At 37.8% G+C, this 27602-nt stretch overlaps 1 protein-coding gene across 1 annotated transcript in view; it reads left to right on the forward strand.

Moving 5' to 3' along the window:
* LOC127447518 (collagen alpha-1(IV) chain-like) overlaps positions 1–27602 on the forward strand; it is a 109048-nt gene that overhangs the window by 50930 nt on the left and 30516 nt on the right. Inside the window, exons 2-20 of the mRNA XM_051709450.1 lie at positions 16470–16532; positions 19075–19164; positions 20080–20124; positions 20306–20350; positions 20458–20520; positions 20698–20751; positions 20899–20925; positions 22263–22340; positions 22759–22821; positions 23030–23065; positions 23175–23213; positions 23748–23837; positions 25373–25408; positions 25621–25680; positions 25867–25902; positions 26025–26069; positions 26187–26219; positions 27043–27103; positions 27224–27259. Of these exons, the coding sequence (XP_051565410.1) occupies positions 16470–16532; positions 19075–19164; positions 20080–20124; positions 20306–20350; positions 20458–20520; positions 20698–20751; positions 20899–20925; positions 22263–22340; positions 22759–22821; positions 23030–23065; positions 23175–23213; positions 23748–23837; positions 25373–25408; positions 25621–25680; positions 25867–25902; positions 26025–26069; positions 26187–26219; positions 27043–27103; positions 27224–27259 (1000 nt within the window). The remainder of the gene's footprint in view (positions 1–16469; positions 16533–19074; positions 19165–20079; positions 20125–20305; positions 20351–20457; positions 20521–20697; positions 20752–20898; positions 20926–22262; positions 22341–22758; positions 22822–23029; positions 23066–23174; positions 23214–23747; positions 23838–25372; positions 25409–25620; positions 25681–25866; positions 25903–26024; positions 26070–26186; positions 26220–27042; positions 27104–27223; positions 27260–27602) is intronic.

A 27602-nucleotide genomic window follows, 5' to 3' on the forward strand; every position in this document is an offset into this window, starting at 1 on the left:
TTTGCACATATGTTTGATTCATTGAATGTGTACATACTGCACATTAAACTGGGATATGAGAATGTATACAGCAATAGGTCACATAAAAAAAAAAAATTATGTCATAATTTACTCACCCTCATATCGTTCGAAGTATCAGGTCAGGTTTGACATGACTTTGGGTCACAAGACACATGAGAATTAATGATGTTTGATGTCATTTATGTCAAACCTAAAGATGTGGTCACTCTACACTTACGCTCCATTCACTCCCATTCAAACATATCCGATTGCAGCAGACCAGAAACGTAAGCTCATGTGAAGAGATTTCATACTATGCTGCCTACAAAAGTTCAAGCTTGGTGAACTCTGAACCATGAATTTGTAGGACAAGAGGTCCCGTGACCAATAGAAGATCGAAACGTCACACCCTGACCTCTTGACTCAGTTCAAAGGATACATATATCAAAGCTGCAAGTTTTATTGTTGCAGGAAAGTGAGTAGACAAAATATTTTAACATTTATAATATTATTTGTTATTTGTAATATATTATTTACTTACACCAGGAGCCCTCCTGCATGACATCATATCCTGGTTCACTGCGTTGCCCGAAAAAAATGTGTGTGCTCAAAGCCCAGTGTGACCATCCCTTAATGCGACACGTCTAAAGGTGCCATATTTAATTTAAAGCCACAGCGGAGGGCAAAGCTATCATATGAGTTTAAAAGATTTTGAATATAACTCAAAAGGTGTATGGGCCACTTTTATGATACTTTTATGGTGCTTTGTTGTCATTTTGGAGCTTGGCAGCACTTGTCACCATTTACTTTCATTATATGCAAAAGAGCGTCCAGGATATTCTTAGAAAATTCCCATTTTGTGTTCCAAGTACTGTAAAGCATAGGGGTTTGGAACAATATCAGGATGAGTAAATTAAATAGATTTGTAATATTTGGTTGTAATAAACTTAACAAACTGCAAAAAAAATAAATAAATAAAAATAAAAAAAAAAAGAAAAAAAGAAAAGAAAAAGCAAAGAAATGTTTTGTACATACATGTTACATTTTGTTTCACCTGTCACCTGCTATCTGCCTTTATTGCAAGTTTGATGAACCACATACCATAAATCTTATTTTTTATGGATTTTTTTATGGACATTTCAATAGATTTAAATCCATTTAACACAGAGACAAATTTCATGTTTATAATCATGGTTGAACTATGCTGTGGAATGCACTACCTTCTATTAACTGTAGCTTGTAATATAAGACAGGATAGGCAGCATAAAATGGTTATAAAGAAATTTTGGAATGTTATTGACAGTCAAAGCAACATTCATGTGACAAATGCTCATATTTCTGCTCAGGTTTAAGGGAAGAGATGCATGAATAAATCAATAGTAATCTGAGGATAAATTTTGTGTAAAGAACCAATTGTGTGCTCCCGATTAAAGCCTTATTGCATCTATTTTTTTTTATTTTTTTTTTATTTTTTTTTTGGCCTTTAAGAGATTCAGGGCTACAGACTGATAGTAATGCATTGTGTTCAGGTTATTTCTAAATTCATGCCGAGAGCATGCTTCGAGACACCAGTGACGATTTACAAGAAATGTTCCCTATATTGCATAATGTACAGTATATGATGTGGATTCTCTAATACATTAACTGTTGGTTTTACTGGACAGCTGGTTTCATTCTTTTCTTTTTTCCACTGCTGTATAAAGAAAAAGGCCAGCATGACACATGCTGTTTCTCTCTCACACTCTCACTCTCACAAACATTACACATAACATCTGTCTTCCACACTGTTTAAGCTAAAGAGATCCTGTACTGGCTTCTCAGTGCTGAAATACACATGGAAGGATGCCAAACTGACAGAATCCACCCAAACTGTTTGTACCTCAGGGATTTAGGGGCCTAATTTCACTATCTTTTTCACAATTTAACACTCCCCTGCACTTGCTATCTGCACTCATTAAGTTAAAATACTGAGAGCTGCCTCTAAATGCTCCCTCTTAAACAACCTGCATGTTTTAATTTAATTGCACTTCCCTCTCTTCCTCCACTTTTGTGAGATCTGCTCAATTTTAAAATAAACACTAAGATAGAGGATGTCTCTAGAATTGAGAGGCTCTGTGGAGCTCACACACTCAGTGCACACACATATTGAAGGTATGAAAAATAAGTAAGTTTACATTCACTTTAAAAGATTGAATTCAGTCTGTCTAAAACAATAATTTGTCTTTTCAAAATGTCATGTAAACACTTTAGTCTGAATGAAATCATACTAGTATGATTTTTTTAAAATCAGACTAACAGATTATGTGACTGAAGTTCAGCTTTATGTAGCATGTATACGTGTTAACTGGACCACAGTTGGCCTCGGCATTGTGTGCATACTCCAAAGGACAGGTGACTTGCGACATCTATTTAACCCTGCATATTTGTAATCCCTCATTCAAATATTCTATTACTCATTGTGTTATGTATGGACAGACAGATGAAGAATATAGCTCAACTACACTGCTGTAGCTTGATTATAACTGTGCATGTAAATGTACCCAGTTAAGCAAATGGCTGGTCTACAAGGCTTTGTTCAGACACCCAGCATAAATAAAAAAATTGTTTCCATTTCCACTCGGTGGCTTTTGGAATACAATGCATGATGGACACAGCAACAACTCAACATTAATGTAAACTTTGACCCTAATCATACAATGTGTGATAGATATATGCCACCATTCCAGTTTGACTACAACTTCATGTAATTTAATCCGTTGCCATGACAACACTATTAAAGCTATCAAGCATCCCTTCAAAATTTCCATCAACAGTGACTAAACAATTTTGAAGTGATTTGGGAAAATGTAAGAGGACTATTTCAAAGTCTGTTGTAAGTGCCACACTTCCTGCTGCCAGTTGGTGGCGCTATGACCGTGACCCACAATAGCCACATCCATGTGATTGGCCCCCAAGAAAAAACATACAACTCAATTTTGATCTTACCTAACACAAAAATAAAACTGTTAATATTTGCATTTATTTACATTAATATAGTATGTAATTACATTAAAATAGGTATTTAATTAACATTTGAGTCTGGCTATAAATTCCTTCTTAAGATCTGGCTGAAGAAAAAACTTCACACCCTCAACTAACAAATAGGCTTTGATTAACTTTGAAAATAAAAACATACAATGTAGGGTTATTGTTTATGAAATCTGAGGAAGAATATTTAGACCTGCTTACGTCTATCTTTGACCATATCAACCAACATAAGACAGCAATGGCAATCTAATGTAGAACTCTCTTTTTACACAAAATAATGTAGCCTAAAACTGAAAAAAGAGCATAATGTCTATTTTTCCTTTTTTATTATTATTATCCTCCCATTCAAGGGGACAGTTAGCCTTTTCTTGTCCTGCACACATGAATTTGCACACAGGAGCTATATACTTGTGCAGATAATAAATAATAATAAGAAACGATGAACAAATTGATTTGATGATGTTCAGGATTGTGAATGCTGACACACACCTGTATACAACTAAACACTGTTAGAATTTATTAAGTTCAGTGACACTTCACATAAACTTTTTACGAGCACTACAGAAAAGAATTGAGAATAAAATGCAAATTTTTTTCTTTGAAGCTTTGGTTTTCATCATTGATTTATCTTTTGTGAAAAAAGTTTGTGCATATGAGCTGACATCACTTCTGTAACAGCTTTGGCATTTTTTAAGCCTGTAGTTTTGACTACACCCAGCGGATAAACAATTTGCATAAATACATTTGACTGAATAAGACGCGATGAAATGCGCTCACCTAAAAGTTGCTGGTTCATGTTTTGGAAAAGAGTGTAACTGAACTATGCCCAGAGAAGCTTAAACATGCATACTCTGGTCCGGAACTGGACCATGGATAGCTTGATGACCGCCGATGCTGTTGTTGCACATGTAGAGTGCTGTTAAACTCACCACTGAGTTTTGCACAGAGAGGACTTGGATGTTTACCACAGCGATTTTATCAAAATCATTTGGAAGATCAGATAAAAGTGATTGGCTGGCCTCATCGAATCACTGATTTAGATTAAATAAAGACATTACATCGTACTGGGAGACTCTGAAAAGTGGTGGTACGCAATAAAAACTTCCGGTGTTCTGACAATCTGTGCTTCCTGCTCAGGATGTGCTACAAGCAGTGAAAACAATGAAATGTAAAGCCTAAACTTGGGTAGCACATGTCGAGGCATGGGAGAACCTGTCAGTATATACTACAGCAGCATTAAAGGTCTTAAAAACCTAGGTAGCTCATCTTGTCAGCCAGATAATACCTATCAGGATGTGCTACCAGCATAACTATCAGATAGTGTGATAGTGTGATATGGTGTAATGCCCGTTTCACATCACAAGCGTGATCGGCGCGTGAGCAGAGCGTATTTTTGTTTCATCGTCTATAATAACAGATTAGAGCATTCACATCGGAAGCGTCAGAAACGTGTCAGAGCGTAGAGTTAGCATTGCGTGAGCTACAGTGCAGCGGGGATTTCGGCTCCGAGTCTATTTTTGCTGCACCACTCATGCTCAATTAAAGTGACCGTGCACTGTTGATGGATAAAATTAATGTAATTTAACACAAAAAAGTATAAAATGCACAGAATAAGCATATATTAGTAGTCTAGTGTGTCTTTATACTGTATGAATTAGAGTACATCTGAAAAACAAATGAAAAGAAAAAAAGAAATTTTAGGAGATTTAACAATTTAAACCAATTTAAAATATGGTAATTATAGATCTTAATCAGAAGTATGGTTTATCATTTAAAACTACAGTAAACTACAACTTCTGAGCCTGAAAATATAAGACAAAAACTGTCTTTTATGTACTATTAAACATAGAAAAGGTCTATAGATTAAATTACACTGACGTCACAATTCAGGAAACTGCGCTTCCGGGATCTTTTGAGCAGCATATTTCAATGGTGGAAATAGGCAGCACTGCAGTTTTAATAATCTTTTAAGTTTTATAGAATGTAATAATGTTTTTTAATGTTAATAAAAGTTAAATTGTTTATCTATGGTTTACAGTGAAAACATTATGTGGGTTTTTTTCTGAAATATCAGCAAAACAAGTTTAAACTTGGTTCAATGAGCCTGTATGATTATGTCAGACATGTAACAGGTTGATGAATACATATCCTCACATGTTTAACACACTTCTAAAGCCTAAGAAATGTGATATATAAAAATAAATACTACCACTAGAAATGCAATATGTGTCTTTACTGCTTAAATTATTAACCCACATACAATAAATAATAATATTCTTACTTCAGTATGATCATATTCCATATCAAAACTTAATAATAGCCGTTTCGATTGAACAATATTATTTACTGCATTCAAAATAAACGCAAAGACATAATTTTCGCTGTATTATATTATTTTTATTCATTTATCCTTTCACAAACAGTAGTCCATGCGCTGTGGTGGTGGAGACGGGATCTGTTCCTCCTGTTATATCGTATATGGTGGTCTTGATCAGATAATATCATTGTTAGATCATATTTGACCTCATATCTGTCACAATGACAGCATTTGGAAATTAAAAAAAGCAGTTTGCAATCAGATTTATCTCAATTCTTCGTAAAAACGTTAATATCAACCAACAGCTGCTGCGGGTCAATTGTGTCTAATAGAGCAGACACGATAACAATGGCAGTGAATTTTTCCTGATGCAACGATCTGGTGGAAATTTAAAGAAGCCCCGCTCTTCAATAATCGGTGGAAAATGTGGTGTTCCAAACAGCACTTTTTGGACAGTTTCAGCGCAATTTGTGTGAAGCACCCATAGACAGCAGTTCTATGGGTGCTTCAAAAGAACCCGGAAGGGGTGGGGCGGAGCGTTTGTTTGTAAATAGTAACTTAATCTATAGGCTTCAGCAATACCCAATCATAGCAGAGTTTGCTTTCACTTGTAATCACATGCACGTGACAGACCGAGATGTCAGTAAATTCAGAACTTATCTCATTCGTGTTCAACAATGGATGATACCAGACTGATTGAGGAGGTGGAGAAGAACAAAATGCTCTATTGTTTCCCTTTTAGATGCAAATGTGGTCCTCCTCCTCCTCATGTAAATAAGATTTCACAACAATCAAGTTTGTAATACTTATCAATGACCCACTCCTGATAACCATTTTATAAGTTATGGTCTTTATTCAAATAAAAACTCACCTTAGTTACATAGAAATCACAGTATTTTTCTGTATAGAGCTGCTGCTGTGACGCTATAGAAACACTTCCAGATTGAAAGCCCTGTCACGTCTGCAGCTGCACTTACGCTGTAGTTAAGCAGAGGCTATGCTCACATCTCACTCAAGTTTGCGATTTAAAATGGGAGTGAGGCTGTACCAAACCCTACCCCAAACCCTAATGTGATTATAGCATTGGTAGCACATCCTGATAGGTAGCATATATTTTCAGAACACCTGTATGCTGTAGAGTAAATTATAGAAGTGCAGGTATTGCGAAACGCCCCACTTCAAGCACAGATTTTTCTCAAATTCATGGTCAGACAAGTGGCTTTGGTTCCTTTGTGTTTTTATGCCAATTCTTGCCAAGTTATTCAGATAATAGACCTTTTTCACACTCCGAGTTTTGGAACACGGAAGTAAATGTTTGCAGGGTAAACTTCGACAGCGGTGAATGGGAGTGAAAGGGAGAACACAGTAAATATTATTTTCACTTACCCATTTGCTCCAAAACCAAAATAAAAAATCCATTATTACATTTGAATGACTTTCTAGAAGAGGAAATAAATAGAGAGCGGTGGATTAAGCAAGTCAGATGGGAGAAGATGACAAATTTACTGTCACTCTCTCATTAGCTGTTATCGAATATTTAAAAAATGTATAATATAAAAAAAAATTGTGAGATTTACTCTGATAAATAAGGTGGAAACGTGTCATCACTCTGTGAATAAAAGTTTGTTGTGCAGATGTGGTCTTTTAGGAATCATTCACCAATGGAGCTTGGCTGACATTTCTAGTACTGTGCCTGAAATTTGCACCAAAAGGTCATTTTTATATATCGACCTAAAATCTAGAACTGGATTAGACATGTGGCTTTGATTTTCTAATATTTTAGCATTTCAGTTGATATTTTTAGTATATTTTATTTATATATAAAAAAATAAAGTTTGTGCAGTGCATTTTCATTACAATAAACTTAAATTTCTACAACTTTTTTTATTTCACTATAAAAACTGTTTTCATTTGCACAATTAACTGCCAAGTGTCTTTGAAAAGAGACCAGGCTTAGGTCTGTACTCCCCTCGGCCACAACTGTTGAAGTTTACACCCAGATATTGGAAGAAAGGAATAATAACAATTAATGTGTTGCCATGGCAACAGTATTTAAGATATCAAATATCCCTTTATAATTTTACATCAGCAGTGTCGACATTATTCTAAAGAATTTTGAAGCAATTCACGTAAACACAAGTGGGCTATTTCAAAGTCTGTTAAAATTGCCTTACTTCCTGCTGCCATTTGGTGGTGCTATGAACGTGACTCACAATAGCCACATCAATGTGATCAGCCCACAAGGCCAAATATTTGGCTCATTATACACGATGCATGCAGAAGATATGAAACAACTTCCTTTTTCCCATTTTTTATGTTACTTTATCATGTCGCCATGGCAACACGTTTGATCTATCAAAAATCTGTTTGCAATTTAGCATCGTAAATGTCTTGGCATTATGCCGCCCATATTTGGTACCTGTAACATGAAATCCCTAGGAGGAGTATTTCAAATTCCAGAGCATGCATTTTTCAAACAATCCAAAATGTCCGACTTCTTGTTGGGTGGAGCTTATGACTGTCAGCAAGAAAGTTGTCTGGACTGATGAGATCTATATATGTACAAAGTTTTGTGATGGTAGCTCAAAAGGGATGTGCTACAGAGCCCCTATGCCCATCTTCTAGGTGGTGCCACTTTCAAGAGTTTTCATGCATGTTCAGTACCCCAAAAGTACCAAAAACCTTGAAAAGAAGAAGAAGAATCCTTAGAAGAACAATAGGGTCTCCGCACTTTCAGTGCTTGGGCCCTAACTAGATGCAGTGTGAACAAAACTTTAGTGTAATTTATTCAGGAATGACAAATGGTAGACATGGAAACTGGCATATACACAACAAAATAAACTCATTTCAAGTGATTAATAATTTGTATGAATGCAGATCCATGCAAAATAAATTAGTCTAAAGTTTATTATTTTGCCTGAAAGAATTCAATACCATTACTCGTTGAGAAATGAATGATTTTATGTGTTTATAAAATAATCTTTCATATACTGTAGTTTGCAACAACAACAAAAAAATATTACCCCCAAAAGCCAAATAAACTACATTAAGGTTTAAGAAAAGGCCTCCTTTGACACTGATGATGTCAAATATCCCACTCTCTGGAAAATTGATTTAAACCTGCACAAAAGCAAAGGTGAGGACTCATTCTTTGTTGTGTCTTTCTTTTCATGCCCTTTTTTTTTTTTTAACGTTATCATGGGTTGTTTGCTCTTTGAGCACTGCAAGAATCCCTAGACAAAACCAGTTTACATTTATGTATTCATGAATCCATGTTAGCGTTCACACTCATGATAGCGTATATGGGCCTCCAAACACAAAATCTCTTGATAACATGCTCTAAAGAGCTCTCTTTGAAAGTAAAGACATTTTAGCACTCACATTTTTCACAACTGTAAAAAACATTACTTGTTAAGAGTTTTATCGACACTCTTGTCTACTTTTGCTATTTTTCCACTCATGTCATGTTTGGGTTTGTGGGGACGCAAGACTGACCCGGGAAGGAACAACAAAACACACATTTTAAAGCAGTTCCCCTGCTGTTCTGATGCAGGCTGCAGATTAGCATGCTGTGGTTTGAACCATGCGATAGCCATCACAGGAACTCTGAGTGCTAAAACATACACTCGATCGATCAAGAGACATATACACATGTGGGGAAATCACACTACTCATGCATGACATTTTTGCCACAGGTGGGATCTGACCTCAACCATGCCATGGAGATACAGGAATGTCTGATCCTCAACAGATCTGACTTTGGTCTTCTGAGATCTGATGGTTTTGTATAACAGGAAAGAGCAGGAAAGAGAGGGTCGAGAGAGAAATGCCTTTATAATCCTCTTTCCATCACTGATAATCATAACAAAATTTTTTAAATAGTCTAAGAGCAGTAAAGCTGTTAGAGAGCTTGTATTTCTTTCCATACTCATCAAATAGTCAATAAAAGGAGATACTTAACCTGTCAGGAGTACAAACAAAATATTATATGAGCTGTTTTTATTTATTTTTTTTTATTTTTTTTATAATTTTGCAATCATGTTATTGTACAAAACTTTGGGATGTGTCTAATTATTTGTGTTTGAGAAAAACAAATATTAATAACTACAGTCTTGACCAACACAAAATAGGAATTGTTTTAAATGTTAGAATTTGTACTTTACAATGCATGTAAGCAATATGACCAAAACTGAACAAGTGCTTAGAAATTTGTAGACAAATCAGAAGTGATCCGTTCTGATAATTTATTAATAATTATGCACTGCACATATTATTGTAATTGGTAAAAACATCAAACTGATGAAACAGCCATGTGTCATATGTTGTTAGAGAGCTCTCAAAGAGTAAAATACAACCAGCCCATTTGTTTTACACACAGACAAAAATATAGTGAGTAATAGCTAAGTATATGTCTTTGACATACATTAAATGTTACATAGAAACAGATGTTGCTTATATGCAGCATTTTCGCTTATAACTATCATACCATTACTTAGAGGATGGGATTACTTTAAAATGAGCCCACACACAGCATAATCGGATGCATAGCTCATTAAATAATCGACACGAAGCACAATGTGCACACAGCACATAATGTGCCATCTGGCTAAAAACACGTTAGCTTTCCTGGATCAGATGACTTTATCGAAAATGGTGTAGTATGTCATGGAATGCTAAACCAATTGTATTAGGATTAAGATCGCTGCAACCAGAGGTAGAAGTCATCCAAATATGGACAGAGAGGATCATTCACTCTAATTACATATGGCCACCAGAAGATGGCACCAAGTACATGACACAGAATTAATGATGGCTCAAATGACACAGAATGGAACCGAGTGAGATCTTGTTACTCATGCCTGCATGTATTGGAGAGAGAGCATCCCTGTTACACAGCCAGGACTAACATTCTTGAACCTATATCAAATTCTCCTGTGATAGTTACCCCAGTGTGTGTTGTTTTGCTCTCAGGTCAAGAACATATTGAATTTAATTTTTGCTGCCTCCTCCCAATTTTCTTTCATGATGTCTAGCTTCCGCCCATATAACAATTAAAATGGGGAAAACCCAGTGGAAGCTTGCGGGACCTCTCGTACTGCAAATAATAGGGGTTCGTGCCATTTATCCCAATTCTGAGTGTAGGGCTTTACTGGTTGTTTAGATCAGTGTTACTATCAGAAATAATTAATAATTATTTCTTTAGTTATTAATTAATATTTAAATTAATTAATTGAATCTAACTCATTAAAACCTCATATGGGGCTCCAGTAAATGTAGTGTGCTACGTTTAGGATCAAGTTTGGTTATTAGCAATAATTAATAATTAATTATAATAATTAAATCGTTAATTGTTAACATCGATGAAACATTAATTAAAATTAACACTAGCTTATTGATCATTCAAATTCAACAATCATCAAAGATAATTATCAATTATCAAAAATCAACAGAATATTAATGAGGATTAACACTGTCGGGGCACCACCCCGGAATCAGGGACTAATAACCAGATAGTAAAACAGTCTCAATATTAGATTATTTTCTTAGGAAAATCGACATCCGAAGAATGTTTTTTCCCAAAAATCAATAATGAATGAAGGTTTGAATCTGAGCACTGACATCCCGTCAGCATGACACAGGCGTATGCAAAACAAACCAAAACACTTCTCTTTGTAATATAAACAAAGTTTATTTATGCAGTAATATCAATTAATAATTAATACAATGCAGTCAATAAACTTCCGACTTACAACTACAAACTAAACAGTGATATGATTAGATATGGAAACTAAGATAATCCTATAACACATAAGGTGTGTGTGTGACAGTGTGTGTGTGTGTGTGTAAGGAGGGACGCGCACAAAAATGGCGGACGTGACTCTCGTGGAGAGTATGTCACGCGAGACTTCCGGCCAGGGAATATGACCGCGAATGGGGGCGGAGAGAAACCAGTCAATGGCGTCTACCAGTTACCGCGTGTATCCGCTTGTACGATAGCTTAGGGACAAAGCTGGGCTTTAGCATTAAGCTATCTAGGAGCCAAAAATGCCAGAATGTTTGTGAGGGGTCGCGTGCGTGTGTGTGTGTGTGTGGTTAGTATGAGAGAGAGAGAAGTGATGGCCCTAAAGCTGATGTCGCGATCGTGGGAGAGAAAGCAGCTGTTAGTTCATCGCTCAGAGAAGCGGTGTAGTAAACAGTCCCGCGTTCTTTGACTCTTTAATGGATGAATTCAGTTTACCTGTCTCACCCGCGATGGTGAAATTGCACAACAGTCCAATTTGGTTGGACCACAATACAGCAAAATAAATTAGTGATAATTAATATCCTGAGTATTAATAATGAGCGGACATGGCGGTCCGTAAACTGTACAAGCAAAAACCTTGAAACACAAGAATAACACACTATAATATTCTATCTCTGCCCAGACGTAAACCTCTTACTTGAATCGCATGAGGACACAGGTAGAATGTGTTTTCCTCTGTCCTTTAACTCCGACCTGTTTCTTGAGGCTCGGGTGATGACAGGAGGCCGTTTCCTCACTCTGTCGGCGGGCGGTACGGCTGTTGATTCTCGGCGGGCTGGCGGAGAACTCAGAAATGTCGACTTGTTTGAAGATGGAAGAGAAATCTTTAATCTCTTCACTTCTGCAGGCAAACAGATGAAGATGCGGATTGCTCAGCGGTCTCCTTCGGATCCGTTAGAGTGTTCGGTTGAACACAAAGTAATCTCAACTCATCCAGCGAGATGGAGATTGTATGGCCACAGTTTCAAGTCGGACGTTACTTCCTTGTGCCACGAGGTTGCACATGAGAGCAGTGATGAGCTGCGTCTACACACTGCAAACAAAGTTGCTGGAAGCAAATCCCGGAAGCATTTCAGAGGTATTTCAACTCCTGATGATGTCATGTTTGAGGGACGTTCTGTTGTGTGCCTCATCCAATAGGAGTTGAGAGTTCGATCCCTTAGTGAGCAAGGCTTCATGGGATTTGTAGTCTGTTTTGGACTCCTTTTGTTTGATTTTGGTGCGATTTTTATCAGTATAATTTACGACTTGGAATGTGGGGGCTTGAGTTAGGTTTTTACGACTGTGTTAGGCCTGCCTTTGTCTTCTATCTGAATACATGAGGCCCAACATGAGCGTCTTCGTGCATGAACTTACGAACCATGTTTTTCAATGTCTGATTAAATCGTTCGTCCAAACCATCCGTTTGTGGGTGGTATACGCTTGTTCTAATCGATTTAATCCCCAGTAATTCATACAGTTCGCAAAGTGTACGTGACATGAAAGTGGTGCCCTGATCAGTGAGGATTTCTTTCGGAATCCCCACTCGGGAGAAAATTCTGAAGAGTGCCTCCACAACACTCCATGCTGAGATGTTGCGCAAAGGCACTGCTTCCGTGTATCGCGTTGTGTAGTCCACCAGAACAAATACAAAGTGATGCCCTCATGTTTTCCGTCCTAATGGCCCGACGAGGTCTGTGCCAACTCTTTTGAAGAGGACCTCGATCAACGGAAGAGGGCTCAATGGTGCTTTTGGAGTGGCCGGCGGATTCACCAGCTGACATTTGTGGCATATCGCACACCACCGGCAAACATCCCCGTGAATGCCCGGCCAATAGAAACGGGCCATGAGACGGTTTAGTGTTTTTTCCTGTCCCAAGTGACCTGCCATTGGATTATGATGAGCCACCTGGAATAGCATTTCCTGACGGCTCACAGGTACTAATAACTGGTTTGTACATTCCTTTTTCTAAGCGTCCTGCATCACTCTATACAAATGATCATTTATAATTGAAAAATACGTATATGTGAGTGCAATGCCTGCAACGCTGACCATCAGTTACTTTCACTTGGTCAAATGCGTGCTTAAGGGTTTCATCCCGCGTCTGCTCCAGAGGGAAATCCCCTACAGGGCATCCTCTAAGGGCAGGGTTAGTCGAGACCTCCCCATCTCTGACATCCTCCTGATTCGGAGCTGACAAAGACAGTCCAGGCAACACCTCCCCAGCCAGCGCATTGCACACCCCACACCGATTCACTGTATCGCAGGACTCATACACACACAGCCCCTTTAATAACATTTGGAAAGCCAGCCAATTGGTTCCCAAAATTAGTGGATGAGTGAGACAGGGACTAACCACAGCCTCAATATTATGCTTTTGGCCCTGCAGTAGAATGGTGACGGTCACTACAGGATAATCATGAATATCCCTGTGCACACACCTCACCCGATTATTTATGTCCAATGCCCCATTTTGAACTAAGCATTTATGAATGGAGGTTTGGTTACATCCTGAATCCACCAAGGCTTGGTATGTACCCCCCTTAATATTCAGAGGAATCTGGTACATCCCTGCTCGATCGGGGGTGGTCTGTGGGGTGTTGGGGACCCGGATCAATGCCTCCACCTCCATTACCGGGCACTGGTCTCAAATGTTCTGCCTTCCCGCAACTCCAACAGACTGGCCCAAGTTTCATGCCCACCTCTGTGGCGGCAGTTTCCCCAAGCTGGGGAGAAGAGCGTGGAGAGAGTGAGACTTGCATGTTAGGGAACCCCCAAAGCCAGGGAGCTTGTTTTGGGGGAATGTTCCCCCATTTCCGGGGGAATGGAACAGGGCAGAAGGAAGGATGGGAGGGGGAGGGAACAGGAGTGCAGTGAGAGAAAAAGCGGGGCATGCCAGCCCCCGGATACACTGCCAGATGGTCGTCAACCAACTGGACCGCTTCATCCAGCGATGCCGGTTGGTGGCACTGGACCCATTCCTCTGTCCTCCTTCGGCAGCAAGGAGATGAATTGTTCCAGTACCATGAGGTTGATGATATCATTGGTGTCGCTCTCCTCCTCAACTAACACCCACCACCGGCAGGCATCATGGAGCTGTTGTGCAAATGTGAAAGGGCGGCTGACCTCGCTCAGTGTCAGGGAACGAAACCGCTGGCGGTGCTCTTCTGGGCTGCAGCCGACCCATTGCAGGATAGCTTTCTTCAAAGGTGTGTAGTCCAGGAGGGTGGCGACTGGCTGTTTTTGTGCCATGAGCTGGGTTTCCCCGGTCAGCAGCGGCAGGAGATGAACCACCCATTTCACCTGTGGCCATTGTAGGGCTCTGGCCGTGTGTTCAAACAGCTCCAGGTAGGCCTCTGTGTCGCTGCTGCTGGGGTCACGGCGGATGCACCGTCCTGGGGTAACAAGCTCCACAAGATCTGCCGGTCCTCCTGTTGGGCCTGAGTGAGCGCCTCGAAGCGTTGTTGCTGCTCCTTCTGCAAGTCCATGAGGACCTGGTTTTGGGCCTGGTAGATGCCAGCGAGGGATCGAAATACCTCTTCCAGCGGCAAGGACGACTCCATAGCAGCTTCCTCCTATCCTGGGTTTTGCACCATTGTAACAAGGTTCGTTGTTGGTCAGATAAAGTAGGAAGCGGGAGCTGGTTTCCACAGTCCAGAACAAAAAACATTAAATTTGTGCCTCTAAAGGTTTTTTTTTTTTTTTTTTTTTGTGGATTTTCTCCCTTTTCTCCCCAATTTGGAATGCCCAATTCCCAATGCGCTCTAAGTCCTTGTGGTGGCGTAGTGACTCGACTCAATCTGGGTGGCGGAGGACAAATCTCAGTTGCCTCCGCATCTGAGACTGTCAATCTGCGTATGTTATCACGTGGCTTATTAAGCGCGTTACCGCAGAGACCTAGCACATGTGGAGGCTTCATGCTATTCTTCATGGCATCCACACACAACTCACCACGCGCCCCATTGAGAGCAAGAACCACATTATAGCGACCACGAGAAGGTTAACCAAATGTGACTCTACCCACCCTAGCAACCGGGCCAATTGGTTGTATAGGAAGCATGACTGGAGTCACTCAGCACACCCTGGATTCGAACTTGCGACTCCAGGTGTGGTAGTCAGCGTCTTTGATTGCTGAGCTACCCAGGCCCCAGTGCCTCTAAAGCTTTAAAATAAGTACTGGGACACCAAGTGTACCCATAAAGTGTTTTTGTGAAAAGTGCCTACTGCAGTGATGCTCTGCCTATTTTCCTCGTTTTAATGGACTGACTACTGCAACCTGAAGGAAAATAAAGAAAACCGTTAAGCAATAGGTCAGAACTTTATTAAATTGTTCAAAAACAGGCATAATATTGTGCATCTGCATTTTACATACAGTACATGACATTTGATTCCCTTGCAGAAAGGGAGACATGTTTTGTTCGCTTGTCTGTAGATTGCTGATAGAATGTCTCTCATTGGCACTGATATTGCATTAGTGATGTCAGATTGAATGTTTTAGCCAGAGCTCGGTCTGTTCACATACAGAAAAGACACCCCAGGGATGGCAGGCTGTTGTAGAAATGGCCAAAATAGGTCATGCCAGAGGTGATATTTGAGCCCTAAAGCTGTGATTCTCATGGTCCAGAGCACCCACACACTGATTCAGTTAGGACATTAGGAGGGCTCATGGGTGGGGGCAGTGTGCTCTCAGGTCCGACCCCTGCAGCTGGTGCCTCTGCTCGCCAGGCCTGCTTCTCCAGATGTGCAGACATTTGGCTGGCTGCCTCACACGTGAGCGAGAGAATGGCTGGATGCAGAGTGATAGAATAGAATAATGGAGAAGTGTAGGTCTGTTCCCAGGGTCCAGTATCATGCTTACACCAGCTGTCCATTCACTGATATCTAATGGGATTTAAGAGAGCTTTCATTTGGGTCGTAACACTAAAACAGGTCTGTTAAATTCTTTACTTGATGCCCCTCTTTGAAAAGTCATGTGCAGACAATTTTAGCGACACAGGGCCGGTGCTAAAATGCTTGGGGCCTGTGAAGTTATACCATAGGGGACCTTGGAGGCCCTCAGTGTTCTGCAGTGCATAATTCATTCTTAGCCAAATATTGTTTAGTATACAGTGTATTCTAGTACTTTGAGTACAAGACCTAGTACATAGTCCTTCAATGGCATCTCCTCTACAGACCTGTTGCTAATGACAATATCATGTGTTTACTGCCTCCTAGTGGTTCATTGCTGAATTGTGGAAATGTTTGATATATATATATATATATATATATATATATATATATATATATATATATATATATATATTAAATATATTAGACTAATGTAAATTTCTTTCTCCTTGCAGGGTGTAGGTTGCTCAGGGTCTTCATGTGGAGGATGTGACTGCAGTGGTGTGAAAGGGGCGAAGGTGAGTGTGTTTTCCTCTGCTACCTGAACATCTCACCTGCTTTGTCTCTTGTTGTTGCTTTTATTTCTGCTTACTAGCTTTAACTCATTCATCAAACCTATTTATTGATAATTTTATTTTGATGTCTGGAGGGAATTTCCATCACTTGGAATGGGCACTGGCTCTAAGTATTTCATATTTTAAATACTCCCCCATATTTTGTTTGAAGTTTGGATTAAGGTTTTTAGATCCAAGGATCTGGTTCAGAGGTCCACACTTCTGGGTTTTCATGGGGGGAGATTTTAGTGGGGAGAGAGTTAAAATTCAAGTAGGGGGCAGGGGTCCGAATTAAAGTAGTAGGTCATCAGGATCAAAGTCTGGGATAAACTAGGTGTTTGCAGTCCAGGGTTCTTAGGTGTCTACTTTAGAGGAGGCAACATCAGGATTAGGGTAGGGATCAGGGTAAAGGTTAAGAATTGGACCTGGGTCTGGGGCAGAATTAAGGGAATGGAGGTCTTGATTAGAAAGGGTAAAGTTTAGCATTAGAGTTGGGATAGGGTTGCAGTTAAGGTTTGGGATCAAGGAGTAGAGCCTTGAGCTCTGGATCCAAAAGTCCAACTTGGGAGTGTGAGTGTTAGGATAAGAATAGGGTTGAGAATACTGATTACAAAACCCATATATTTATGATTGATTCTTCGGTTAAGGGAGCTTTCAACCAGGATGATTTTAAAGAAACAAATATGAAAACAATCATTCCAGTTTTAAAAGGATATAGATTTTATTAGCCTTAAAGTATCACTTTAATTATTTTAATTACTTTTTCCAATTTTGAAGATCGTTGAAATGCGTGTTGCCAGAATTTCTTCGTCCTATCCACACTTTGTAATAACCTTTGTAATTCTCTATTATACATTCATAAACACTTTTAAAAGTAGAAATGTTTTTTTAACAAGTTCAAGGGTATTTGACTGCTACTGTAGCTAACTTGTTAAATTACAGTAGCAAGTAGTCGAGGCTTTTCTCGATAAACATAGCACGTCATTACCATTACCCACAATGCCAACAATCAAAACCATCACACAGTATACCTAAATCCACTTTAAGACTGATGATCTTAAGGCCATGATTAGACATGTAAAATGTTTTAACACACATTTTAAAACATAATGTATAGGAGCTTCATATTCATGATTTCAAGTTGTAAAAATGTGCCCCTTATTGAAGAATCACCCTGATACTTACACTCACTGAGCACTTTATTAGGAAAACTCTGGTCCTAATAAAGTTCCCGACATGGTCTTCTGCTGTTGTAGCCCATCCTCCTCAAGGTTCGACACGCTGTGCATTCTGAGATGCTATTCTGCTCACTACAATTGATCAGAGTGGTTATCTGAGTTACCGTAGCCTTTCTGTCAGCTCGAACCAGTCTGGCAATTCTCCGTTGACCTCTCTCATAAACAAGGTGTTTCTCTCCGCAGAACTATAGCTCATTGTATATTTTTTTTTGTTTGTTTTTGGCACCATTCAGATTAAATCCTAGAGACTGTTGTGTGGGAAAATCCCAGGAGATCAGCATTTATGCTCGAACTAGCCCGTCTGGCATCAACAATTGAGCCACGGCCAAAATCGCTGAGATCACAATATGGCCCCATACTGATGGTTGATGTGAACTTTAACTGAAGCTCCTGACCCATATCTACATGATTTTATGCATTGCACTGCTGCCACACGATTGGCTGATTAGATAATAGCATGAATAAGTAGGCGTACAGGTGTTCCTAATAAAGTGCTCAGTGAGTGTAATGTATAATGAAGAACACCTTCAAGTTTATTATTGTGTGAGTGTGCCTTTCAATACAAGTCTTTTGATGTAGTTCATATGTTAGACCAGGGTTTTTAAAACTGGGGTCCGAGGACCCCCAGGGGGCCACTAGGTGGTGTTAGGGGGTCCGTGGACAAATTCAGAAAATCTGACATTTAAATAGAATTGTTCGTACTTGTGTTGTATCTTTCTATTGAGTTTCTTCATGCACCTGTTGTCTTAAGCTTGCTCACTGGGATTTTTAGGCATTATTCTGTCTAAAACTGCACTAGAACAATATTTATGGTGAATAGTGCTATACTGATACATTTGAATTTAACTTAAAACCTTTCTCTTAAGTTTTATTCATCTCACAATACTCTAATAGTGGGTAGAAAAAAACACACTGGAAACAAATGTCATTTTTTCTAGATAATATTTTAATTTCTTTTGTCTTTATAATATCACACGTTCTATTTTTCTCACACAAGAGTCCCTCATAAGGGGTCATCATAGTTGGGGGTACCTGGTATCAAAAAGTTTGAAACCCCTGTGTTAGACCACTCATCTCACATACTTGGAATTGTTGCTCCAACTAGTGGTAAAAAAAAAAAAAAAAAAGGTAACGATGTGCTGCAATGCATGTGTATGAAATGCACATGAAATGTAAAAAGTGAAAAATGCAGCAACCCCAGGTTGATGACACTCTTGGACTATGATTTCAATTCCTTTAAATCAATTTCTTTTGTTCTTCATCATTAGGGGGAGAGGGGGTTCCCTGGTTTGACTGGTGTTATTGGATTCCCTGGATTACAAGGTCATGAGGGCCCCCCAGGGCCAATAGGACCAAAGGTAAAGTACAGTAAAAGCCTCTATTGGCCTATAGCAGATTAACATTTGAATGCCATTTTAAATGGAATTAGCTATCTGAAAATGCCCTTGCCTGAGACAGTATATGTCCCAATGCAGTGGTTCTGAACGGGTTTTGCTTTAGAACATCCAGATTTTACATTGGACATTAAATGGTGACCAGACCAACAAAGATTGGTTATCGTACAAAAGTCCTTAAAATCAAACATTGAAATTCATTGATATCAATGAACTGCATTGGCCAAACAACAAGCAAAATATAATTAGAAATATATTTTTAATACAAATTATATATAAAAAAAAAATGGTAAACACATTAACAACAGCAGATGTGTGATTTACTGGCTTAATACAGAACAAACGCTAGGCCAAATATTGAATAAGCCTAGTCCTTATAGTTTGAGTGTTTGGTTTTAAAAAGTTTCTTGAATTTATATGGTTTCATGCTATAAGCAGCAAGTTATTAACATGAAACACATTGTGGTTGGCACAAACCAAGTTTATCCTTGTTGCAAGTGAACCCATGTATAATGTAGCCTGGGTCGTATTTTCTTCTACCTTGCATAGTTTTTGTTTTCAAGGATGTGGACATGTCATGCAACCTTTACATGTTGGCCTAATTTGTCTAGCTTCTTCCAAGTGACATATGAATTTGTTACAAAATACCCTAGAGTTCCATTAAACCCAGAGCATTTGACATCAACATTTCAAAATATAGAAGTGTTTCTCCTCCCTTTTAAAAGTTGATGAGCCTATTTATTTTGCTATCATTAATATGCGTGATTATATGGTTAGTAACGACCCACCATTTTACAACCACTGTCCTAATGGATCATTTAATGATGAAAGCTAATATTATGTTTCAGTGTTCTTTCTTGATTTTATGTCTCCTCACAGGGAGATGCAGGTGTGCCAGGAGTTCCAGGCATGAAAGGAACCAGAGTAAGTGTCCTCATCTGTCTCATGCTAAGGAATACCATTTTAATCAGACATGTTAAGATATAGTACTATTTTCACTATTGCTTCATTTGACATACTGTAACAGCAGCATTGTACAAAAACATTTGCAGCATTACCAAATAGATTTTGTTTTAATGCATTTTTTTTTTTTTTTTTTTTGCAGGGCCCACCTGGTGTTGCTGGTTTCCCAGGACATCCAGGTATTCCAGTAAGTTGTAGTTCTTTTTTTCTTTTTTTTAACTGATCATCAATTATTATGAATTTTAGGGAAAACCAGTTAACAACTTGGTAATCTTTTGTTTGAATTTTCCACAGGGTATTCCAGGACAAGAAGGCCCACCTGGATCTCCAGGAATCCCGGGCTGTAATGGAACGAAGGTACACATGTTTTGTTGTGGGGCTTGTAAATTGACTTGTGATTGTTTTTTCCCCACCTCTGAATGTAAAATGGGATGATTGTGATGATTTTTCACTGAAAAAACTGTGTAAAAAAATAAATAAAGCAATCTTCAGTCTGATTTATTAGTTTAGAGGGTTTGTTTTTGTGTTTTGCAGGGGGAGCGTGGTTTTGATGGCCTTCCAGGCGTTCCTGGACTGCAGGGACCACCAGTATGAAAACTATATCATATTATATTGTCTATATCATATCATAGCCATCTAAAATGTCAAATTTATTACAGTATTTAACTCATTGTGCTATTAGATTAATTACATTTGATATTATGTATTATAACTCTTCTTCATCTTCTTCATCAGGGTATTCCAGGTTTGGAAGGAATGAAGGTATGTAATGCATTAACTTACAGTAGTTCTGTATATTAAAGCATGAAAAAAAGTCATGAAAGGCTGTGTCTTACAGTGACTTTACCACAGGTAAGAGGTTTTCTTAAAGTAATATTCTGGGTTAAGCTCAATAAAAAGCATTTATGGCATAATGTTGATTACCACAAAAAATAATTTCGACTCGTCCCTCCTTTTCTTTAAAAAAAGCAAAAATCGAGGTTACAATGAGGCACTTACAAAGGAAGTGAATGGAGCCAATTTTTAGAGGGTTTAAAGACAGAAATGTGAAGCTTATAATTTTAGAAAAGCACTTCTGTTAAAACTCAAGTAGTATTTAAGCTGTAAAGTTCTTTAAATCATCGTTTTTACAGTCATGTACATCATCATGGCAACAAAGTTGTAAAATTGGTGATAACTTTACACAGAGAAGTTTATTTATTGTGGCTATATTTTTGAAACAGTGAGTATTTTAACGTTCACGGATTGGCCTCATTCACCAGTGTAAGTGCCTCACTGTAACCCAGATTTTTGCTTTTTTTAGAAAAGGAGGCGCGTGTCAAAATTATTTTTTGTGGTAATGAATATTATGCAACAAATGCTGTTGAGTGCAATTAACTTGTATTGAATCTGGAATATTCCTTTAAGCACGACATGAAGCAGAGTTCTTAAAATCCCCTTTAATTGTGGTAAAATCACTGTAACGCACAGCCTTGAGAAGCTAATTGCTTTAAAGGTGCACTCAGTAATTTTTCCTCATTAAAAAAGTTTAACTCCTAAAGACATGAATTGTAATTTTGCAATATATGTAGCTAAACATGACTACTCACATTAAAATGAAGACTCCAGTCATATCAGTAAACTTATGAAAGCTGTTTTATTCTACATGGAGAGGGTCCGCACATGGGGGCTGCCATGTTAGAATCACATGACCAGCTGAATACTACTCGCTTAATCTCAGTAATCGTCCTGTTATTTGACACTTTCACTCACTGATTAAAGTAATCATGGCTGACTGTGAATACTAAATTTCTACAATGGCATCTGATATAACTGGCTAATAATCGGCAAGTAAAATAATACAGAAGCATAACTGTAGACTGGCACAGTCACATGTTTGCATTTATCAGCATTTTGCAACAGCTTCAAATGCATATTATCCATTGAGAATTAAGGGTCAGAACTGTCAGTTTTAGCATTTACATTTTATACAACTACTTTCACATGCCAAATATTCTTTATAGACTTACAATCATTAATTTGTCTGTAAATATTGACTTACTGTATGTCTTGAAAATGGTGGAATAAAATTTGTGCCCACTCATATTTCACTCTCATAGGGAGATCCAGGTGGTTTAACTAGTGTAATAATCCCTCAAAAAGGAGAAAAGGGCTTTCCAGGACAACCAGGTTCATCAGTAAGCAATTTGTTTGTGTTCTATTTGAAAATGTGCATTTACTTTTTGCATCTTTATGCTCAAAGGAACAGTTCACCCAAACATGTTGTTGAAAACCTGTTTGATATATTTTCTTTTCTTTTTTTCTCCACAAAAGGGGATATTAGAAAACTTTTTGAGACTGACGGCCTCAGTCACCTTTCACTTTCACTGTATAGCAAAAAAAAAAAAACATTCCAATAAATGTGAATGGTGACTAAGGCTAACATTCTGCCTTTTGTGTTCTAAGGAAGAATAAAAGTCATACAGGGTTGGAATACATTTGAGTTAGTAAATGATGACATAATTTTCATTTTTGGGTGAACTATCCCTGTAAGGTTATACTGTATGAGATTTTCCCATTGTTTCAAAACATTTTCTAATTTATTTTATTTTTTAGGGACCACCAGGAAATCCGGGACTACCAGGGCCAATTGGCCCACCTGGACCAGTAGGACATCTTGTGAGTCTAAAAATCTGTAATAATAATAATAATAATAATAATAATAATAATAATAATAAAATAAAATGAACCAGCAAGTGAACTTGCTGTCTGTATTGGTAGTCAATGCAGTCTTGAACAGCTCATTGTCTAATGATGATAGCCATAATTCAGCAACATCTTTGTCATTTTAATCCTGAATCATACACCATGCTGTTTTTCTTTAAAGGGAAGACCTGGTGATCCTGGCCAAAAGGGAGAGCCGGTAACCATTCCACTTACTGTATACACATGCTTAGCTGAAAAGTTTTGCACTTATGACAATGCTTGTGTGTGGAATTTCTGAAATGACCAGAAGTCTTGTTGACTTGCAGGGTGACAAGCTGACATTTATTGGGGAGAAAGGACAAAAGGTGAGTCTGCCCTGCTGAAAAGAGCATCTTAGACCAGCATGGAAATGGGAATTTCTATGCTGGTCCATGCTGCTTTATCCTGGTTAGTGCAGTGTTGGTGCTTGTCTACCTGGTAACAAAACAACAGCATTGTCTTTCTAATGAAGCCGGTTGACCAAGGGAGCCTTGCTCCTCAAACTAGTTAAGAAGCCTTGTGAGGACACCACCAGTATCCAAAACACAACATATGCTAGGTGACCAGCAATGCTAGTCTTTTCAACAGGGTGGGGAAGTCTTTGACACATATTGGCTCATAATGTACCTGCCATGCATGAGAAATGACACTGGCAGCATATGTACAAACAACATAGCAAACACAAAGTAATAGACTTTATCTGCCTGAGAAGGATTAATTTGTGTTCTCCTTACAATTGAAACATAACTGAAAACTGATAATATGATACAGGCAATAAGCAAACTCCAAATCCATATGTCCATATCTTTAATGGTTTCGAGTCACTCAGGATCTTATTCATTACCTGTTTCTCTTTTTAGGGAGAAAGAGGTTTATCAGGTCCTCCCGGTCCACCTGGAAGACCAGAGGAGGTCGAAGGCACTGGCGCAATTTATATTCCTGGACCACCGGTATGATGTCATCAAATTCCAATTATTCATAATTTATTAATTTTTTGTCCTCTTTATATAGAGTGCCCCAAAAAAGTATTTGGAGTCTTTAAGTCTAGCACACACTACACAACTCAAGCTCGTCTCCTTTGATCTTTTGAGTTGGCGACAAGACTTCATCTTGTTTGTTAACACATTATCACAAATAAACTCTCCCGTTCCTATGTGCAGTTTATGAATTCATTTCGGGATCAATCTGGGATGAATGGTTGTGTAGTTGATACACCCAGGGCCCTATTTTAAGAGTGCTAAGTGCAGGGCTATTCCATATATCATAAGCGCAAAGTCAATGGGCATGGCCATGAAGTTTTGGTATTTTCATTCAAACATGCTCTAAGTCTAGGCGCACATGGGTTTGGTGAAATTGCACGCAAGGCGCTAATAGGGTTGAGTGCAATTTAATTCGGAGTTTCTTCTCTGGTTATTGCAGCATCTGCATCCTATTATATAGTCCATTCTCTCAAGAACCAGCGATATAAACAAAGAATGCCATTCATAAGAAGTTGGTAGTGTAAATGGACTGTATGCAATGAATTAGTAGAATAGAAATATGGGCTTGCATTATTTTATGCATTAACTGCATCTTTGATGAATGAGACACACTCCTTCTATATGCATGGAAAATGTAGTTCAAGGAATGGATGTAGGCTCCGTTAAATTTTAGAGAATGTAAGTATTTTTAATCATTTTCATCTACTGACAAATCATGGCTAGTATTAACGGTGATTGTATCGGAATGCACTTTTACCTTTCTATCGTTTTGATTTTGAAAAATTAAATTAATTGATTGAAACACCAAACAAATATATATATACTGTATATATAAATTTAAATTACACTTCAAAAGAAACAAAAATATAATCAGAATAACAAAGCAGTCAAAAAAATAACACCAAATTTTACTCTCTCCCACTTCAATTGCAGTGACTTAAAAATTACTCTACAACAACAGGTGGAAAAATAACAAAACAAATTAGATTATAAATACAATTGTAAATATAAGCATAATAATAATAATAATAATAATAATAATAATAATAATAACTGAAAAATAAACCATGACCTATAGATAGTTTAACACAAATCTCATTCAAATACATTTTTGCTTCATAAAAAAGCTACAGTCAGGGACATCTTTTGATGTTCCACCGCATTTTCAGAGTTTGGACATTAACTTTATTACCACCTGCTGGTGAAATCTCCAAACTTCAAATACATGAACTGAATTTTCTTAGTCCTGCACTTTGCACACTAACAAAAATAGAGCCCCCAGTCTGCAATCAGTCATGCTGTGTGCACTTGGTTTAAACCACACTTAGAATGTATGAATGTCAATGTGTTAGACAGGAGAAAATCGAAATAAGTGGAAGAAAGTTAATGTTGATTTCCATTCATTGTTTTAAAGTCTCATGTGTAGTGATTTAATGTAAATAAGATAATCATTGTAGTCTAAGCTACATTAGTCAAGTGTGCCATGTGCCTTGCGTGCTTTCCAGGGTGAGAGAGGCTCAAAAGGAGAGAAAGGAGACAAGGTAAGTTGTAGCACTTATAATTTATAAGTACTGTAAAAGCAATTGGGTTGAAAAGAATAATTTTTCTGTACTGATGCATAAATCTGGGCTGTAAAACAAACATAGCCATAATGTTGATTGAATTCTTTGAATTAATAGATTTTTTTGTACTCATCTAAAAGTTTGAAAGCATGGCAATGACAATTACTTTTGCATTTCCCTTCTGCACAAAGAGTTTCTGTGTACCACATCAACATGGAATCAAAGGTGAACCAGGACCACATGGACCACAGGTAAGTGATCTTTACAAGTGTACACAACCAAATCTTTACATTAATTATAAATCCCTCATAAAAATGTTCTCAAACAAATCCTGGTTTTGAATAAGTATGATTAAGTTAAGTTGATTGTTGACCTACTAGCTCATAGAACTGTGCTTTGTAGTATGTGCAATAAGAGCTTCATTTTATGTTTTCAAGGGGAAACCAGGAAAAGATGGACAGATTGGAGAAAAGGTAGAGTAAGATAATCTTGGGCAATAATCAATACCTAGATGATTATACTTATTGTATTCTTATTTCAAATAATTGTATCTCATTGAATGAGATTCTTTTTTAAACTCTTTTGTTTTTGATAGGGGGAAAGGGGCTTTCCTGGTAGTCCTGGGTTTGATGGCTTGAAGGTTAGTAATCACGTCTTGGAGAAGCATCATGTAACTCGAAATTTGAAAATAATATGCACCATTACTATTATATCTTTTAATTTTATTCATTTAAATTATGACTTTTGTTCATTTTAGGGTGACAAAGGAGAAAGAGGACCTCCAGCATATGTAAGTGGCCATTCAATTCCATAATTAAGCATGGGTCGAACTACACTGCAAGTGTGTATTCATATATATTATTAATACACAATTGCTATATACTGTATTAATAATAATAATAAGACCAATTTTATATATATATATATATATATACTTAACCAGCTAAAACTTAACTCAATATTTTGGTCTTGTTCCCAGTAAAATTATCTAAACATACTTAAAACATGAAACATTTACATCAGAAGCAAAATAACTTGAGATATTAAGTCTTTTTTTCAGAAAAATCTAACAAAATTTAGTGAGGTAAACGTTTTAAATAATATAAATAAGACCATTTGCCAGTGGGGTAAGTAAGCATAAGGTTTACTAAATCAGATTTGTCTGAAAACAAGACTTAATATCTTCTGCCATTTTGATGTCAAGTAAATATACTGTATCTTGTTTTAAAAATATTTAAATACATTTCACTGGAAAAGAAGACAAAAATACTAATCAAGAAAATAATTTATTTATTTATTTTTGCAGTGTAATGTAATTTTCCTTCTCCAATAAATGTATCTTGTTTTTAGGATGTTTAGTTATTTTACTACTACAAAACAAGACAAATACAAACTATTATTATTATTATTATTATAATTATAAATTTTTGCAGTGTATTCTATGGGTGCTGTGCTGTCGTAGCTGTTACTATATTGTGTGTTTTAGCACAGGTGGAACTTTATATTGACCAATCAGCAACCAGCACCAGAATCCGTTTTATAAAAACTCTGCACTGAAAATGTAAATTGCATTTTGACTGTAAATTGTGTCACTAACAATAATCATCTTAAAGGTCAATGTTCTTCCGGGGGTTCCTGGTCCTCCTGGCCTTCCTGGAGCAGAAGGAGAGAGAGGTGACCTGACAAAAAAATACATTGCCATTCACTGTGATATTTGCGTAGTGCCTTGTAAATATGATGTCACCCTATACAATTTGATAATCTGTGTTTCCACCTATTTTCTTCATTCATCAGGTTACCCTGGGGAGCGTGGTGATCCTGGTCCTCCAGGTAAGAGAAGCACACTTTAGTACTATTCAGAAGGGATTAGCCTACTAAACGATATATGAGTTACAATTCCTAACAAAGGATGTCTGATTTCATGTTCTGATTCGGACGGGATTGGGATCTCTGTAGTTATTACAGATGTGGGGATGGTCTACTTTCACTTATCCCAGCTTGATGCAGAGGCAACTATAAACAAGCCATTCATAGGATGATTTTGTTGAAAACTGTAAAACTTTGAGTCACTGTGGCTCTATACAAATATTGGTGTTTGTTTAAGAGTACCGATTGCCTGGCACAGCAACATTTTTCAACCAATGGCGTGAGTCTGAGGCACAATTATCTGACT

This window comes from Myxocyprinus asiaticus, chromosome 10 (assembly GCF_019703515.2).
Source record: "Myxocyprinus asiaticus isolate MX2 ecotype Aquarium Trade chromosome 10, UBuf_Myxa_2, whole genome shotgun sequence".
NCBI lineage: Eukaryota > Metazoa > Chordata > Actinopteri > Cypriniformes > Catostomidae > Myxocyprinus > Myxocyprinus asiaticus.